At 44.1% G+C, this 19,699-nt stretch overlaps 1 protein-coding gene across 1 annotated transcript in view; it reads left to right on the top strand.

Moving 5' to 3' along the window:
* PPP1R9A (protein phosphatase 1 regulatory subunit 9A) overlaps window positions 1-19,684 on the top strand; it is a 140,582-nt gene extending 120,898 nt beyond the window's left edge. The window contains exons 12-20 of the mRNA XM_054161097.1: window positions 722-879; window positions 1,446-1,746; window positions 4,706-4,793; window positions 4,903-4,980; window positions 8,990-9,188; window positions 11,918-12,037; window positions 14,057-14,080; window positions 15,242-15,424; window positions 16,659-19,684. Coding sequence (XP_054017072.1) covers window positions 722-879; window positions 1,446-1,746; window positions 4,706-4,793; window positions 4,903-4,980; window positions 8,990-9,188; window positions 11,918-12,037; window positions 14,057-14,080; window positions 15,242-15,424; window positions 16,659-16,871 — 1,364 coding nt within the window. The 3' untranslated portion in view covers window positions 16,872-19,684. The remainder of the gene's footprint in view (window positions 1-721; window positions 880-1,445; window positions 1,747-4,705; window positions 4,794-4,902; window positions 4,981-8,989; window positions 9,189-11,917; window positions 12,038-14,056; window positions 14,081-15,241; window positions 15,425-16,658) is intronic.
* Window positions 19,685-19,699: the final 15 nt, after the last annotated feature.

Consider the following 19,699-nt stretch of genomic DNA (forward strand, 5'->3'; position numbering starts at 1 on the left):
GCCTCGCATTTGTTCTGAAACTGTTTGGTTTATTTTCAGGGAATACTCTTTAATTGTATTGATTTGTGTTTCTGTAAAAGATGTATGTTGATGTAAACAACATGGTTATTTTTTAGGATATGAGCTAAATAATAATACAGGGATGTTGTTACTTTTCCAAAGTTCAGTATCTAGTGCCAAGATAGAGTCCCAGGAAAGCCAGAGAGGGACTTTTCATAAGGGTGTCTAGCTGCAGGACTAGGGGGAATGGTTTTAAGCTGAGAGAGAATAGGTTTAGACTGGATCTTAGGCAGAAGTTCTTCAGTAGGAGGGTGGTAAGACTGAAACAGGTTGCCCAGAGTGGTTGGGGATACCCCCTCCGTGGAGGTGTTCAAGGCCATTTTGGATGAGACCTTGAGCAGCCAAGCCTAGTTGAGAGGTGTCCCTACCCATGGCAGGAGGGTTGGAGTTAGATTATCTCTCAGGTCCCTTCCAGCCTAAGCCATTCTGTGATTCTATGAAATGGAAGTGAGTAAGTGTCATGGGTTGTTACAGGTTATTAAACTTACTAATAGTTTATGCAAATATCTTTTTTTTTTGCATATGTACTTTTAGCAGCTCTGAAGATGCAGGAGCAAGCAAAGCATGCAAAGTGCAGCTACTTGCCATTGCAGGTCCTGTCTTAGGGAAAAGCAATGAAAGATTCTTCTTCTAAATAGCTTCAAATCCTGTGTCCATACAGATTTCAATGAAGCAGTGCCAGAAACAGAGAGGCTGGACTCCAAAGCTCTGAAGAATCGAGCTCAGCTTTCAGTGAAGAACAAGCGGCAGAGGCCTTCCAGAACGAGGCTGTATGATAGCATCAGTTCAACGGATGGAGAGGACAGCCTGGAACGAAAGGTGAGAAGGACTCTCCCCTTTCTTCCAGGCTTCCCATGGAGTGCTAGATTGTCCCTCTAAGTCATTTCCTCCTCTGTCTTTGTCCTGTCAGTGTAGCACAGGCAGTATTTATTTCTCTGTGGCCTGTATGCTGTGAATGTCCTTGAGTGATGTGCAAGTCTGGTCTCCTTTGAGCCAGCACACCCAGGCTTTTGGTTTTGTTGTGTTGCTTTTTTAACAGGTAACCTGGGCTTTCTGATCTAGGTGTGCTTTATAATGCAGAGTGGAGCCTTTCATTTGTGCAGGAGTCTAAAAGGAACTTGGATTGTGCATTTCTCTCTCTGTTAATTTGTTAATGAAAATGATGTGATAATCACTTACTGTTTTGTCCTGTTCTGACTAAGGTCTGAACCCAAATACCAATAAACACCACAGCGTGTGGTGTCAGAAGGTAATGGCATGAGCTGCTAAAGCATTTCATACAAATAGAAGGCCTAATGAATAAAAGAATTGCATGTTCAGAGTACACCTTGCTCTGGTTGGTTACTAAATGGTATAACCTGCTTTATAATCTCTTGTGTCAACAGCCGTCAAACAATTACAGTAGTCCCATGCACATTTCAAAACCACCACTGCCCTTATGCATGAGACCATCCTCACCAGCATCAGATTCTGGTGCTTCCTCCCTGTCCCCCGTGGCTAGCAGTGCAGCAATCTCACTTGACAACTTAACTGAAAACCAAGAAGAAGGACAACAGCACAAAGGAGATGTCCTTTCCCTGCCAGCTCAGGGAGACACTCCACTTTCCTCTCCTTCCAAATCTGGGCACAGCTCCGAGGCATCTCCTTTGCATCACCCAGCTGGCAGGAATATTTTACAGGACAAAGGTATTAACTTATTTTTTGAACTACATTGATGCATCATTTTGCTCACCTATATCTACTTTATGAACTTTACTGTGTAGCAAGACCTTGCCACCTAGGAAACCAGCACCTTATAGCTTCTTTTGTCTACCTGGCAGTCAAAAAATTCCTTGTGTGATGATACAAAAGAAGGACAAAGCTTAAAATGAGATCAGGAATTGCTTCCTTTGCCCCCCCAATCCCCTTTTTATTTCTTAGAATTAACAGGAAAAGGTGAAGATTTGGTGGGTTCTTAGAACTCACCAAAAAGGGAGAAGCTGCTTTTAAGAGAATCTTTATTTTGTTTTAAAAAGCCCAAATGGGGCATTTCTGTATTAGAAACACACTTAACACAGTGCCCTTACTCGAATCATGTGATTTTGGCACTGCTAGATGCTTTCTTTGGAGGGTGAGGAGAGGAGCGTAAAGCAAGAAGAGCAGATTGTCGCTTTTAATTGCTGAGAGACTGCATAGTCTAGATGAAACAAGAGGTTAGTGTCTGGAGACTCTACATTTGCAACAACAACAAAAAAAGAATCAAGTAATTTGGTGGAGAATTTGCCACATTGTTATGTATTTAATTCCTTAAATTCTGTTCAGTTAATTCAGATTCTTTACATTCTCTAGTTAATTCAGATTGTTGAAATTCTCTGTAGTTAATTATGAGTCTTTAAATTCTATTCAGTTAATTGTGATTCCTTAAATTCTGTGTAGTTAAATCAGATTCTTTAAATTCTATTTAGGGAATTTACATTCTTCAAATTCTATTTAGTTAATTCAGATTCTTTTAAATTCTGCCTAGCTCAGGTCCATCTGAGTAGTTTGTTACATGAATTAAGAGTACAGTAATGGCACAGAACACTGAGTCCTTAGTTTTAGGTCCTTGTAAAGTCAGAATTTGCCCTTTACACAACTCCAGCATTCTTTGCCAGTCACTATTTTATGTTAAGATGTACTTCAGTAAACTAAAATATATCATAACAGTTGTTTGTAAGTGAGAACTGCAGGAATGGGTCTGGGGAGGTTCCTAACAAACTTTGGCTTTTTTAAGTTGACTGCCAAGGACAATTTGTTGGGGATTTTTGTTTGTGTGGTTGAAGAGACTTGAAATTGATTTGGGGGGTTTTCTGCATTTTCATGCAGGGCTTTCACTCAGCTTCCTAGAAAGCAGTTTCAGGAAGCTGTGTTGAATTGAGGAGAAGTTAATATATACTGGGGTTTTGATAGAGGTTCTGAAATGGCTGGTCTGTGTTGGTTTTAATTGTGTAATTAATGAATGCTTGAGTTCTGCCAGTAAAAATAAGGGTGTGAACATGGGACTGCCAGTGGTGCCTGTGTTTGTGTCGTTCCCTTTTGTGAAGAGCTCCCCAAGAAGCCCACCACTGGCCCCTAAGCCACACTTGCCTGTGACTAGCTGGTGTGAAAATAAACATTATGACTTTCATTCTTTAAAATGGCAAAATTGAGAATGGTTAAATGAGAAATACAGATTAAAGGTGAAAGAGGAGACAGGAGAGGAGTGTGCACAGTGTAGGGTTGATGTGCATTGCCTGAAGTTTTCCTCAGCCTCCCTAGGGAACAGCCTTCTTCTCAGGAGACTTCACCTTGCTTTTGTCACTCTTCCTAGCACTTGGCTTTTGATTGCTTTTTTTGACACGAGGTTACTGGTCAGTTGTTCCTGAACGTTGTTTTTCTTTAAATCAGGACTTGTGTTGGTAGAAGTTGTGTGGCTTTAAGAGTGTGGGTGTTGCAGGAGCCTTCTTTTCCTGCTTTTCCAGGATTTATGAACCAGTTGAGCACTGACTTTTTTTAGCTGAATGAAAACTTGCTCAATTACCCACAAAGCAGTGTACAAAGTTCCGTGCACAGGGTTGACTGCCCTGGGATAGCTCTGGGGGATTTTGAGTTAATTCTGAGGGCTTCTTATGCCAGAAATTCACAAACCCAGCAGTGCTTTCAGTTAAAAGTCACTGTACCTCTCAGGTCATGTTGCAAAAGCCACCAAACCACAAGTGACACGAATGACTGACCTTTATTTGCTGCCTCTACAGTATCTGGGGACACTTGCTACATTTAAGAATCACAGAAGCTGTGTCTGAATTTTTCAGCTGCTGTGCGCTTTCTCATCTTCCATCTGGATTTCACAGCATTTTGCAGACTCAGATTCATTGTTTTCACTTTATAGGTAGTGCAGGCTGTTTCCTCTTGAGGTTTTAACAGTGTTTGTGGAAGAGATCATAAACTGATTGGCATCTGAGGGCAAATTTATGAACCAAGATACTTTAATTTTTCTTTCTTTTTTTTTTTAATTCAGAATGATTGGATTTCCAGTTAAATGTTTATGGTAACAAAGATGTTGAAGCTGAACAGATAACTATGACCTAGCATGTCTGTCATAAAAGGTAGTCTTGGGTCCAAAGATTAAGCAAGCATTTCAGGAGTAATTTAGAAGTGAAGCACACACACCAAATGAATTCCCTAACAGCAAACTGAAGTGGCTACTGCTGAATTTAAAACTGAATTCCCTGGAATGTTTAGCTGGGCCTCTTTTGTGCCCTAGAACATTAAAACTCAACCAAGGTGAACTTTCTGTTTCCTTCAGTTAGACTTTCCTCAGGTGCATTTTCAGCAACCTTACCTAGTTGAGGATCCCCCTGCTTTCTGCAGAGGGACTTGAACCAGATGACCTTTTGGAGGTCCCTTCCAACCCTGACCATTCTACAATTCTATGATTGTGAAAGTAGTTCTTGATTTTTATTCCTCCTCACACCATCATCTTAAAAACAAGAAGAATCCAGGTGTGCTCACACAGGTGTATAGGCATGCATGTCTGATCAGCAGAAGATACACAAACTATTCTGGCAAGCGGAATAGCAATCAGTACTAATTAAAAATAATAATAATAATAATGATGTACATTCTTCCATGTACAAATATGTCCTAGATGGTGCCACATGTGCTCAGGCAGCAAGAACAACTGGCCCTGCTATAGGGCATACAGAAAAGCTAAAGCGAAAGCTTGCAGATCTTGGGTAAGCATTTTCTTCTTTCAAATAACTTTTTTTGATCTTTTTTGTCATTAAAAAGGACTAAAAGTAATATTTCAAATATGTTTCCTGATGTTTTCTAATATTCTTATAGGGCTCCCTTGAGAAGGAGTTCAAACAAGGGCAAGAAGCGGAAAGAGAAAGAAGCTGTTAGGGTGACCTGTGGCAGTAGGTATGGGAAAAAAAATGGAGGGCGCAAGAAATGATTTGTCCAAAACAGTGGGAAAACCTGATCCTCCTAGCAGATGGGAGCACTGTCAGAGCCACTGACTTCACATAAATAAGTGTTAAGCTTTGAGATAACCTTCTGAGCTTACAAACTGCGGGTTTGGGACACATTTGAGAGCAGCGAGTTTGGTTACCAAGTTTGTCCCTGGAAGTCTTCAAGAAAATGTGTGGACACGATGGCTCTTTGGGACATGGTTTAGTGGCCATGGTGGTCTTAGGTTAATGGTTGGACTCAATGACCTTAGAGGTCGTTTCCAGCCAGAACAGTTCTGTGTTTCTATGATAATGAAGGACTAACATGTAACCTACAAATACTTGGAGGCTTATAATACCATGACATCATTACTGCTCTTGTGTCCACTAATGGAATTTGCAGAAATAGGTTATCAGAGCCAGCCTAAAAGATGCACACACAGCCAGTTAATAATCCCCATGAACCAGAAATCCTGACACAATTTTTTAAAAGCCCCTAGAGCAAGGCTGGGCAGCAGCTGTTCACTGCAGCTTCACAGCAGACACATCAGGAAAGCTTTCAGGAGGGTTTGTTTCTGAAGATGAGCATCATGGGCTGCAAACAGACAGGAAAAATGCTGACTGCATTTGTCAAAGACAGATAGGGAAAATGCTGACTGCATTTGTCACAATACCATCTCTCAGGGAAGGAATTATGAGACCCTTGTGTGATCTGAGGAAACCACATCACCAGCATCTGGACTCTGAATAGATAAATGCATGTTCAGAATGGCAGGAAGCAATCTTCTCTGCAAAAGCCAATGTAGAGTTTTCCTGAAGGGCTCTCCTCACATACTCGTGAGTCTGACAGGATCACAGCTACAGGCAGTGATACCTGGGTCCAGATATGAAAAGACAACTTTATGTCAGGAGCACTAAGCAAACTTAATATCGTTCAGAAGGCTAGAGAGGACATAGCAACTCAAAAACTCTCTGGGCATAAAACAAAGCAAAAGAAAACCCCAAAGATAAAAGAGCTATAGGAAGAAAGCAAAATTTGAGTGCTACTCAGTCACAGTGGTGGACATCTGCAGGGTTTGATGACAATCTAATATAGACAAGTCTGTTTTGTAGCTCCATAAAATCAGCAAAATAAACCTTAGATTTCTGACTTACTCCCTCAAGCAGACTGTACTGAAGTGCAAAGTTCTGTCTCAGCATCCTTGTGTACATTTGTACCCCACAAATGTCTCTTCAGTGAGCTTAGGCATCACCTCTGTGCTGGTGACAGAAAACCTGCTCCAGCTGGTTCCTGGTGGGTCTGCTTGCAGTGTGACCTGCAGTTAGTGAAGGCTCTGGGGAGACCTAATAGCAGCCTTCCAGTACCTGAATGGAGCTACAAGAAGGCTGCAGAGGGACTCTTTGCAAAGACCTGCAGTGACAGGACGAGGCCCAATGGTTTGAAATGAGAGCAGAGCCGAGTTGTATTGGATGTGAGGAACAAGCTCTGCACGAGGGTGCTGAAACACTGCAACAGGCTGCCTGGGGACCTCTAGAGGTCATCTAGTCCAACCCTCCTGCAGTCAGCAGGGACATCCCCAACTACATCAGGTTGCTCAGAGCCCCGTCAAGCCTGATCTTGAATGTCTCCAGGGATGGGGCTTCCACCACTTCCCTAAGCAACCTCTTGCAGTGTTCCACCACCCCTAATAGCAAAGAACTTCTACCTAATGTCCAAAGAACTCCTTCCTAATGCCCAAAGAACTTCTTCCTTGTGTCCAAGGACTGATGTAGTATTAACCCTGCTGATGTAGAATTAATCATACTGTCAGATGGATGTTGCCATTGCCAGAAAAATAGCTCTGAGGACATGTAAATAAAATCCTGAATTATTTCCTAAGTCTACCATAAATGTTAGCTATATAAAAAGTCCCAGTTTAAGAAGCATATGTTCCACTGCCTGGAGCTAGGTGGTTCAGGCAGCATCATTTTGTTTTTCTTCCTAGTTTCAAACAAGATTAGAGCATGAGGGAGGAGTAAGGACTGGGTCAGATATCTCTATCTACCTTTCTTGATGTAGCTAAAGGGGGGGAGAAATATTCTTGTGCTTCCATGGATGGGGGTCCTTTGACAACCTCAGTTGTGTCCACACAGAGAAGAGGTTTGACATTATACAAAGCTCTAGTTATTATCTTAGTCATAACTTAGAAGCTGTCCAGAAGGAAGAAGCAAAGGGGAGATTTACATGTGTGCAGTTTACTGGTGGCTGCTAAGAGCAGTAGAAGTTTAGAATAGAATAGAATAGAATTAACCAGGTTGGAAGAGACCTTCGAGATCATCATGTCCAACCTATCATCTGACACCACCTAATCAACTAAACCATACAACCAAGCATCCTGTCAAGCCTCGCCCTGAACACCCCCAGCGTCGGCGACCCCACCACCTCCTCAGGCAGCCCATTCCAGTGGGCAATCACTCTCTCTGTGTAAAACTTCCTCCTAACCTCCAGCCTAAACCTCCCCTGATGCAGCCTGAGACTGTGTCCTCTTGTTCTGGTACTGGTTGCCTGGGAGAAGAGACCAACCTCTGCCTGTCTACAACCCCCCTTCAGGTAGTTGTAGAGAGCAATAAGGTCACCCCTGAGTCTCCTCTTCTCCAGGCTAAGCAACCCCAGCTCCCTCAGCCTCTCCTCATAGGGCTTGTGCTCCAAGCCCCTCACCAACCTTGTTGCCCTTTTCTGGACACGCTCCAGCAAGTCAACATCCTTCCTAAACTGAGGGGCCCAGTTTAATGCTCTGAAACAGTTATGTATATATATATATATAGGGGTATAAATAATATCAGAGATGCAGCACTGATCTGAGGCAGACACCTTGCATAGTTGGTTTTGATATACATCCTGTGCCATTGAGAGGAGATATTAATGAATAATTTAGGCCTTTCTAACTGCTGTCTTTGCCTTGATAACATTATTCAGTGCTGTTTCTGTTACTACAAAGAGAGAAGCTGATAGTATCTCATAGGTGTTTATTTCACTTTAATATATTAACATTTTTAATATTTAATACCTTAAAATCAGCATAATGAGACCTCTATCAGTGTTTAGCTATTGTACCGAAGGCAGATCTCCATAGATGGATGCAGATACACCTGATTCATTCTGCATGTCATGGTTGGACTCCATGATCTTAGAGATCTTCTCCAACCAGAATAATTCCATGATCCTATAAAACCCTAAGCCAGACCTTCTCTGGGAGCCAAAGTCCACTTGGGCCAGTGCTGAGCCTGATCTGTTTAGTCACGCTGAGATACCAGTGGGGCTCAGAAATGCACCAGCACAGTGTACAGCTTCTTGCCTGGAGCTGGTTCACATCTGAACATCAGAAGTACAGGCTTCTGCCTCCGTTTGCTGGGGTGTGTTGTCTAAGAGAGTCTGAGTTAGAAAAAGAATAAGAAGAACCCACTTTTTCCTTCTTTTGCTGAGAGAGATTTCAAGCATGACCCTACCAGCTGCATGCCACTCAGTTATTTAGTCACAGTTACAGGGAAGGTCACTCTGCTTAGGATGAACTGGAAAAGAGAAGGCTCTGGAGTGACCTTAGAGCAGCTTTCTAGTACCTGAAGGAGCCCTACAGGAGAGCTTTGTAGGGACATTTTACTACATCCTGTAGAGACAGGATGAGGGGGAATGGAGTGAAGCTTGAGGAAAACAGGTTTAGACTGGAGATTCAGAAGAAATCCTTTCCAGTGAGGGTGGGGGAAAACTGGAACAGGTTGCACAGGGAGGTTGTGGGTGCCCCCTTCCTGGAGTTGCTCAAGGCCTTGAGCAAGCTGGGCTAGTGGGAGATGTTCCTGCCAATGGCTGGGAGGCTGTAACTGGATGTTCTTTAAGGTCCCTTCCAACTCGGACCATTCTATCAATCTATGAACTGCCTCTGTAGCGTTTTGTTTTCTCCTGTTTTGCAACCTAACAGATGTTCCTGCTCCTTTCTATTACACAGGATGGCCAAGGATGTGCTGCAGAAGCCAGCCAGCACTAAACCTTTATCAGAGAGATCCTCCTCTCTCCCACACTGTGTACCATTCACATGGTATGGAGAGAGTGGCAAGGGATCCAATTCTTCTAGCAACCTGCCGTCGCCCACCAGCTCAACTGAACCTTCCTCTGAAAACATAAGTCCAGCTAAAAAAGGGTCAAAGGTAGAACATCAAAGCTACCTTCTTCCCACCCTGCTGAGTGGCATAATTGGCTTCCTGTTTCTGGAAAGAAAGAACAGGCCAATCTATGACTACTACAATAAACAGTGCATGGTGTTCATTGTATGGGAACAGCTCATCCAAACAGAACATCTCTGTCCTTGTACCATTTGCATTCTACCCTTTTGACTCTGTCTCAGTGGCCATGAATTCAATGACCTAACCCTGGTGTGCTGCACTATAACAGAAAGCAAAGTGGTGCCAGTGGAAATGAGCATTTGGATCCACTGAGCAAATGCTGGGTTTGTGTGTTCAGTGCTGGGTATTTTCTGCATTCTTCAGGACTGATGAGGGGAGAACCTGCCTGCATTCAGCAGAGGTGTTTTCAAGTGAGGAAATGCTGTATGCTGTCAGCCATCTGCCTTCTTCCCCCCCCAGTAATGAAATCTGTTTGTCATGCATGCTGGATGTTGGATTTAATTCTTTATTTGAAGTGGAAATCTGAACTATTGCAGTTTAATAGCTCTGTGTGATTCCTTTCTATGTGCATGAATGTTGCAGCATGATGACTCCTCCAATAACCCTTAGTTACAGCAAAGTGCTTTGTTTTCACTTCTGGGAAGTATTTCTCTGCCTCATTCTTTTTCTGACTTGCAGCAGCTGACTTTTTGTTTTGGTCTGGTAAAAAGAAGCAGGTATGGTTCCCAACTTCATGTACAGGAGTACGAACAAGAAATCTGATTTCTCTGTCCTCTACAAACACCTGTGTGTAATAGCAGTGTCCATGGGCTTTTCTTATTCTCTTGGTGCCAAGAGCTTGTGATACTCTACTGCTGTGCACCAAGCTCATAGCTGTGTTTGGCCTGGTAGGGGGAGCAAAACAAGGTTGACAAGGCCAGAGCAGATTGAACAAGAAGACCATAGATGAAATCTCTGAAGATTATTAAAGGAAAGCTAATTGGTTACTTGATTTCTTTAGAGGTGAGACACTGGAACAGGTCGCCCAGGGGTGTCATGGATGCCCCCGCCCTGGAGGTGTTCAGGGTTAGGTTGGGTGAGGCCCTGAGCAACCTGCTGTAATGGAAGGTGTCTCTGCCCATGGCAGAGGGGCTGGAACTATGTAATCTTTAAGGTCCCTTCCACCCCAACCCATTCTCTGAACCTCTGATTCTTTTAAAAAGGGAAGGTAAGGCTGAGACTTGCAAATCCGGTTTGCAGCACCAAAGAAAGGTCGTGTGAGAGTGATTTCCGAATGGCGGGGAAAGGGGCACCTCCTTGTGCAGATTGTGAGTGTGAGGCTTTGGGGAGGAGGCTTATCCTGCTATTGCAATTATTAGCAGGCATTGGCTGCCTTGTGTTTATCCCTAAATTCATTAAAGACTTAAATTCATCATAAAGCTGAAGCTTGGCACAAAATAGAGGTAAAAGAAAATTCAGAGTGCTTAAAAAAAGCAAAAAGGTGTTCTTCACACAACAGGAGGTAGAGCTGTTGAACTCCTGCTCTAACAACACTGTGGGGGCTACAAGCTTGCATATTAAGGAAGCTGCTCAGATTTGCTTCTCCTCTATAAAGAGCTGCGAGAAGCAGAACAGGAATTCTGAACGTAGGTGTGAGAAGAGTGGTCACAAAGCCATTTTGATGTTCCCTGTAAAGTTTGCAAGCTCTTAAATTAACAATTCCTGTACTGCTCTTCAGATTTTCAAGGCATAGTTACCACCTTTAGTTGCAGCAAATCTTGGAGGATGAACACTCTATATTTTTTGAAGGCTTCTTGTTTTCAGGAGAGATAGGTCAGATATCTTTGGGGAGGATAAAAGGATAACCTTCCTAATGTTGTTTGTAGTTTTGATGTTTGGTTCTATTTTTAATTGAATGTCAAAGGTGAATTTAATTTGGTCTTCATTTAGATGTTAGGCTAGAGATGAAAGGGCTCTACATCATCAGCTGTATATTCAAGGTAAATCGAATGTCCTGGTCTCCTTAATTGTTTATGGACCCTGGGGTTTTATGGTTCTCACTCTAACGTGAAATATTAGTGGGGTGTTTTGTTGTTTTCTGATGGCAATTTTGCTGTATTCCTGGGGAAAAACAATCTGTGCATGCTTCTGCTGCCCTTTGCTGTTTGGTGTGATGACTGCCATTGCATCATTACCAAAAACCAGGGGTTGCTCTGTTGTTAGCTCAGTAAATAACGTTCACTATCCAAAGATCTCTTTTACCTGCAGTTTCTTTTAAAGGTATGGGCAAAGAGGGAGGATCTTTCTCCTAGCAGATGATTTGGGACTCAGAAATGGATTCACAGAACCTTCTTGCTCTTTCAATAGCAGTTTTCACTTCTCTCTGCTAATTAATCTTCCATCCTGTTCTCTGTGCTACTGCCTGTGCTACGCTTGTCCTAAATACTTGGAGGACAGTAAAATGCTAGTGATTAACCCATGGAAGCAGTAATTTAGCTCCAGGATGACAGCCAGCATCTTAAGAGGGAGTCTGGAAATTGCTTCCAGACCCTACTGAGGCATTAAACTGGCAAAGGCGTCTCTTGAAGTACGCAGTGGTAAAAATACTGCATCCTAGAAATATTAATTCCAAAACCCAGGCTCCTTCCATGTGTGTTGTGTCTGCTGGAAATCACTCCTGAACTGTGCCAGCCTGGAGGACAGAAAGCAAATGTCCCTTGTAGAAGTATATATGAGTTTGTTTATTCATTCAGACTCATTTGTTTTCTCCACAGAATTTCACGTTCAACGATGATTTCAGTCCCAGCAGCACGAGCTCAGCTGATTTGAGTGGCTTAGGAGCAGAACCTAAACCCCCAGGTTTCTCACACTCCTTGGCACTGTCTTCAGATGAGGTATGCTGGTGGAATTGGTTTAAGATGGGAGACAGATATTTTTTTTTCTTTGATAAATACTCAAATAATGATGGGGCATTTTTTTAGGGAGTGAAATGGGAAAAGAAAATTAATCTTGGTTTCTAGAGGATGATTTTCTTGTGCATTTAATGAGTCGAAGTAAGGGTCCTGTGGCATTATCATGGGAAAACAGAGTGAAATTGGTCTCCTAAGAGATGCTGTCTCCTCATACATTCTTCCCACATTGTAAATACGTACCTGTGGACCCATAGGTGTAGATATACCTACACTGAACTGGAGAGAGTTGAGACAGTTACGAGAAAACAAAGATACAGGGTGATTTGGGCCATCTAGTTGGGCTGCAACGCACCTTCCCCTGGACTGATTTTTTCCCTGCTAAAACAATGCCAAGCTGCAGTAATTGTGTGTTACTGTACCTGAGTGTATGTACCTTGATTAGAATGTCTATGTGTCAATCCACTCTGCATGCTTTCTGCTTGCTTTGCACAGTGGATTTGAATTCAGTTACTTCAAACCAGAGGTTTTCCAAACAGTGACAATGTGAAAAAGCATTCCAGACCTTGGGATTTGGTGACAGCCTGTGCCTGTGCTCTTCACAGGCAATCCAGAAGAATTTCACAGGTCCCCCATGAAGACAGGCTGAGAGAGTTGGGGTTCTTCAGCCGGCAGAAGTGCTGGCTACAGGGAGACCTTAGAGCAGCCTATCAGGGTTTGAAAGGGACCTCCAAGAGAGCTAGAGAGGGACTTTTTAGAGAGGAATGGAGTGAACAGCACAAGGGGTAATGCCTTCAGACTGGAAGAAGGTGGATTGAGGTTAGACATGAGGAAGCAATTCTTCCTCATGAAGGTGGTGAGGCACTGGAACAGGTTGCCTAGAGAAGTTGTGGAGGCTGCAGCCCTGGCAGCATTCAAAGGCAGGTTGGCTGGGGCCTTGATCCAGCTGGTTTAGTAGGAGGCGTCCCTGCCAATGGCAGAGGGTTGGAACTGGATAATCTTTGAGATCCCTTCCAACCGAAACCATTCCATGATTTTCTGTGTGACATTTGAGCCAGGTTTTTTTTCTAGAGAGGAGGAACTTGAAGTAGCTATGTCCTCTTTGTTTTTAATGATAGTTAGGTTTGTTCTCTTTCCTGCCTGCATACTTTGCATGGATTTAAAGAATGAGAGCTGTTCTATGCAACACCACTGACCAAAGTGCAAGGCTCTAAATCTAACCATTCCATGGAGGTTACTGACTGCAGGTGATAAAGGACAAACGTTACAACAAGTATTTCCATCTCTTACCACATTTCCTTCCCCTCACTTTGTGTATTTTATTATGACAATGCCTCGTTCCCAGCAGCATTGAATTAAGAGCCTGGAAATGTTTTCATTTTGCTTGTTCACCTGTCTGCTTTATCACTCTACAATAATCAAGCCTCAACAGGTCTAAAAAAACCAGTTTTCTCCATCCTCTGCTGCCTGCCAAACTGCAGCCTCCAAATCAGGCAGTGTGTTCAGCAAGAGGTGTGGTCGAAACCTTCACAGCCACCCTGGCAGGGGACTAGGCCAGTGTTGCTCTTCAGCCTCCCATAACTGCCAGCACTCCCTCTCTGGTGTCTCCAGCAGATTTGACCTGAGCGTTTGAAGGGATGAAAAAATGGAGAGGATGGGGAGGGAGCACAGCTCTTCAGGTGCTCCTCTAAGGAGCTTTTGCTCTTGGAGCCATCAGGAAGGACCCCACCAGTTCTAGGGTGTCCAGATCAGGAACTCAAGGAGGGTTTGGTTGACAGTCTTAGAGGTTTAGCTGCTAAGTTGTGTGCGTGCTGAGCTTTCAGCACAGCCTCTCTGCTTCTGGAAAGACTTTTAATTTAAAGAGATCCCTTTGGTTTTGAGTGGCCCTCTCTGTTTGCAAATCTCGGTGCTGCCCTTGCCTGAACTTTGACATGCTGTTATGTGTTCTGTACTTTGTTTCTATAATGCTTTTCTTTCCCATTTCTTTGTTGCTCCCTCACTCAGAGCCTGGATATGATTGATGATGAGGTGAGATACTAGTGTGCTATTGTGGTGAATTGCGTGACCGTGGCGTGCCGACGTGGCGTCCCCGTTCCCAGAGTCACGTTCCTTGTGTCATGGCTGTGGTGTGGCAAACCCTCTTGTTCCAGCACAGCACACAGATGTCACCACTTCCTCTCTCCTCTGCAGTTCCCCTCTCCTCTCTGCTAGGAGATTTCAAAGCTGTAGCAAATTGCAGTTTTTACAGCATGCTGGAAGGGGAGGAGGGTTGGTGTCAGAGCAAATCCAGCAGGCTACGCATCAGCTGCACTGAGCTGGTGACAGGAGAAGGAAAAGATGGTGCTTAAACTGTCTTCTCCTTAGTCCTGAGAACTGGGCAGAGGGAAGCTGAGAGCTCCCAGCATCATCTCACTCCTCTGTAAAAGCTGCTCAAACAGCAGACAGCTGCTGCTGGCAGCAGCTGCTTTGCTGACCACAGCTGGCATAGAGTAGCTTTTGTTTCAGGCCCCACTGGCATACCTCAGGGTGGAATAAACTGGCAGAGCAGGGACATGGGACTTCACCTGCAGCTGACACCCCACCTACCCCTCTTGGTGCTGTGTTTGTGCTCTCTGCAGCAGCAGCACAAGGTGAGGAGAGGAGGGCCAAGGCTGTGGGACAGCTGTGTGTTCCTTACTGCTCCTCTGTGTCATCTCATAGTCTTCCATAGACAGCATAACTCTCACTGGCTGTTTGATGTCATCACTTTGATCTTCAGAGTGGTTTCCTGAGGGTTTTTTCCCTGCTGAATTTCTTCGTTCATAGCTTAAACATGTCTGTGAATGAGCCTGTGAAGTGGGATGCAGTATTCATTGCATCCCTCGGAAATGTTCCGATTTGAAGGAGAGGAAGTGGGAACATAACTGGTTGGAATGGTGCCAGCTTGGCATTTTAGCCCCTCTTTGGGTTCAAAGGAATGCCAACTCCTTTTTCTTCTTCTGTGTGTAGATAGAATACTTCTTGGGTACCTTGTACCAACCCTTAGATACCGGGTTAGATACAGATGGGGTAGAGTGGTGTGAAACTGTTATGACTGCAGTGTAAAGCTAGCACAGCTAGCTCTGCTCTGATGCTGGTGGCTTGTACAGAAGAATGCTGTTCATCACCCACCTTACCTACCAGTAACAAGAGAGCATGGCTTTGTCACAGATCCTGGATGAGGGGCAGTCTCCCAAGCACAGCCAGTGCCAGAGCCGTGCCGTTCAGGAGTGGAGCGTGCAGCAGGTGTCCCACTGGCTGATGAGCCTCAACCTGGAGCAGTATGTGTCTGAATTCAGTGCCCAGAACGTTAATGGGGAGTATCTCCTTCAGCTGGATGGCAGCAAGCTCAAGGTAATTGGCTGGACTTCAAGAATAACTAATCTTTGTTGTCACTTAGGTAAGACTGGCCAGCAGCAGTGACTCCCTGTCTGTGGGGTGGTGCTGGACTAGAATAGCAAGCACAGAGCAGAAAGCCACAGCCAGCACCTTGAGGAATTCCCATGTGCACCTGCATTCAGAAGCTTCAGAAGCAGTGATGAAAAGTTGAAGGAAAGTCTTCCCTTTGCCTCGTGAAGACTCTGGGTGTATAAAATGTGCCCTTACTTGCATAAATCACACAGCAGCACATTAGGTGCTGTTTGCATGCAGAGATTTCTCATCCAGCTCTGGCTGGTGATCCAGAGAAGGCAGTAAAAAGACATAAATCAAAAGCAGCAACCGGAAAATGGATTAGTGCAGTACTGGAGGCATGAGTTGATACCAGTAGAGCTAAATGGAATGGGTTGCCCAGGGAAGTTGTGGACACCTGATCCCTGGAAGTGTTTTAAGACCAGGCTGGATGAAGCTATGAGCAGCCTGGTTGAGTGGAAGGTGTCCCTGCCCATGGCAAGGGGGATGGAACTAGATGACGTCTAAAGTCTCTTCCAACCCAACCCATTCCATCATTCTATGATAAATCCAGTTTGGATGGTTGAAGTATGCCTTGGTTCTTGTAGTGAAAATATGAGCCTGCTTTTGTCAAAAATAATTACAGGAAGGAGTTGTGGGAAGCTCAGCAGATCTGAAAGTCCAAGTTTGGTGTTTCCTTCCTGAAATGTTTTGCTGGTGTTTCACTAACTCTGGGGGTTTTAGAACAGTGAACTTTTGTCCAAGGCATAGCAGTGAGAATTGGAGAAGTCTTAGAATCACAGAATCCTTTCAGTTGGAAAAGATCATCAGGTCCAACCATCTTGTTCTATGTCAACTTAGATTACTTCAGGCAAATAGTTCATTTAATCAATGAAATTGGCATTGGTGTAGCAATGAGCTGTAATTCTTTGACATTCCAGAAGTGGAAGGCATGGCAGGTAGTACAGAAGTGTGTTCCTTATGTACATTTATGTATCTGAGTCTGTCTCAGATCATTAAGAGTCTTCTTTGGCCATGAAGGTGTTAGGTCGCTGGTTGGACTGGATGATTTTAGAAGTCTCTTCCAACCAAAACTATTCTATGATTCTACCCAAGAAAAGTTATTACTGGAATAGAAAAAAAGATGGAGATAAAAGGTATGAAATTGTCTTTTATACTTTTGCTTTCCCCACCTCAGGCTCTCGGTATGACATCTTCCCAGGACAGAGCAGTCATTAAAAAAAAACTAAAGGAGATGAAAGCATCCTTGGAGAAAGCTCGCAAAGCTCAAGAGAAGATGGAGAAGCAAAGGGAAAAGCTGCGGAGGAAGGAACAAGAGCAGCTGCAGAGGAAATCGAAGAAGCCAGACAAGTGTTCGTCAGACGCGACAGAGGGCGCCAACGAGCAGTGACCGGCGGCTGCCCTGTGGGCAGGCAGAGGCACCTCAAGGGAAGAGAAGCTCAGATCACTCTGGTGCCCCTGCAGCTTCCTTGTGCTGCTTGCAGGAGGGTGTGCACAGCGAAGCGGGGCTGTACATAGAGTGCCCGGGCAGGTCTCCATTGTGTAGGTTCCTTTTCCCTCATACCCAGCTCCCACACCTTGCGGTGCGGTGTGGCACGAGCCCAGCCCCTCGGTTTGTTTCGTTGTTGTTGACAGCTGACAGATTTCATGTTTGTGTGGCAATGTTTCCTTCCAAACTTCTCTGTTGAGCTTGGTGTGTTTGGTCACATCAGTAACCAGCATGATGCTGAGGAGCACGGTCCACTGCTTCACCTCTTCTGAACAGGGTGGCCAGTCAGAAGGACTGGGGGACTTTTCTTCAGCTGAATAGAAGGAGTTGTGCTCTGTCTGGTAAGAGTTGACTTCACTTTCTAACTGGAAGTTCAGATTCTTCCCAGTGTTTGGATACTCAACTCTGTCAACCAGAGTAAGTTTCGTCTTGGTCAGTACCTTGAAGCAACACTGCTCTGGAAACACAACTGTTCAGTGACGTCTGATCATACACTGGAGATCAAGTCAGGAAAGTTGATATCCACCCTGGGTCAGAGACAGGAGGTGGAACTCTATCTGTTAACTGCACAATAACTAACCCAGGAAGGAGGCAAAGCCTTAACTGATTCTGTGGGTTTACACAGAGATCTGAGGATAACATTTATCCTGCAGGTATCTGAGCAAGGAGGAATCTCTCTCACTAGAGCACAGCCTGTAGATCTGTACAAATCTCCTTGTGCTCCCGGTGTGTAGGCAACTTTCTTATAGCACACTCTGCTTTCTTTTTCATGTGTTTTGAACAGGAAACTGGGCTTACTTTCTTTCAGGGTTTGGGTGGTCTTTTTCCCCTCCCCAAGTAAAGCACCACATCTTCAGAGTCCTTCTCCAGGAAGCACTGTGGAGAATAAAAGCTTTGTGCTGCGCTGTTATGAAGCTGTTGCTGGAAATGGTTGTCAAACTGGAGTGTGCTAAAGAGGTGTAGTTCTTACAGAAGTGCACTGTAAGAAGAGGAAGAGGAGGGATTCTGGTTGAATTGTCTCCAATGTTTTTAAAATCAGCGCTGCCATGGAGGTGATGGTTACAAACTCAAAGCTGCCATCTGTTAACTGGTTGGATTGATGTGTTTAAAGAATATCCCCATAAACCCCAGAATTTTGGGGCCTAGGCTCTAGAATGTTTTGATGGCTTAGCAGTGGTCATGTTCCATCCTTCAGATTTCTCTCTTCCTGGTCCATGAGGCCATTGGCAAAGCCTGCAGTGTAGTTCTGGCTGTGTCAGCAGCAGTGTAGAGCTGGCACTGCAAGGTGTTACTGCCTCTTAAAAGCAGTGTTAAAGTATGCAGTATTTCTTCAGAAGAATGGAGAGACACCAGGCAAACACCCACAATGAGACGCCAGAGGTGTCAGCTTCCTGCTTTGCAGTCAAACTCAACCACACAGCAGCATTTATGGTGTAGAAACCTCACTGCCCTTTCACAGCATCACAGAATGGTAGGGGTTGGAAGGGACCTTGTAAGATCATCAAGTCCAGTCCCCCTGCCGGAGCAGTCTTCATGTAGCCAGGCCAACCCAGAAGTCATTTAAGATCAGGCTGGAATGCTGAACTTAAAACTTTGCCAGCATAAAAAAATGCAAATGCTGGAGTTCTGCTGAAGAAAATCTTTGGTTTAATTAGGCTTGGCTTGTATGGCTCTGTACTTGATGGCATTCAGATTTGTTTCTGAAGCTCAGATGTGGAACAGTTGGGGTGCAGTGTTTACAGCTCAATTGCTTTTGGTCCTGAGAATTAATTTCTTTGACAAGTGAAAGGGTTTGTGGACTGAGAGAGCCTTGTTGCTTCAAAATGAACACACACCAGATCTACTTAGCCTTAGCTTGCGTTTTCCTTCCCAATCCAGTTCCTACACCTTTCTGATGTATATTTTCTTCAGGTCTACAAATGAAATTGCCCTCAAAGATAGCTCCTCCCATTTCTAAAGGCTTGGGATATTTTTGTTGAAATAGGGAAAATAAACCAAAACAGCAGCAAACACTTGGTAACAAGAACTCCACATTGCAGCCAATCTTTCTGTGCTCTTTGTAGGAGAAAATAATGCCAGAAATGGTTTTTTTTAACATGTTTATAAAATGAGCATTCTGCTATTTTAGGAGGTCATCCATTCATATGTGAGTAAGAGAGAACTGATCTGGGGAAACTGGAAACTTACCTATTTTAAATACAATGTTGACAAATGCATTCAGTGATTGGGTTTGGTTTAAATGACGTTTACACTTGTAGCCATGTTGTAAGTGGTTTCTATATGATCACCCAAAGTGTTGTGTCCCTGGTTGATGTTGGGTTTGTGGAAGGCTGAGGAGACTTGCTTGGCAGTTCCAGGTTGAGTTTTCATCCTTGCTGCTTAGAACTGTGTCTGCTTAGTCCCTTGGGAAAGCAGCTTCTTATTCTGCTAGAGTAACTGGTTGGACTTGATGATCTTGGAGGTCTCTTCCAATCTGATTGATTCTGTGATTGGGCTTCGATCCTTCAGGTATTCAGGGAGGTTTTGTTGCTTTGTGCTAAGGTTGTTTTGTTTTTCATGGAATGTTAGGGGTGAGACCTTGAAAGATTGAGTCCAACCCCCCCTGCATGAGCAAAAAAAAGCACCACCAAAAACCTAACTTAAAACCCAACAACCCCAAACCAAACCAAAAACCCACCCTAAACCTAAGTTTAAAAAAACCCACCACACCAAAACCTGACAAAAAATCC

This window comes from Dryobates pubescens, chromosome 4, assembly GCF_014839835.1.
Source record: "Dryobates pubescens isolate bDryPub1 chromosome 4, bDryPub1.pri, whole genome shotgun sequence".
In the NCBI taxonomy this organism is placed as follows: domain Eukaryota; kingdom Metazoa; phylum Chordata; class Aves; order Piciformes; family Picidae; genus Dryobates; species Dryobates pubescens.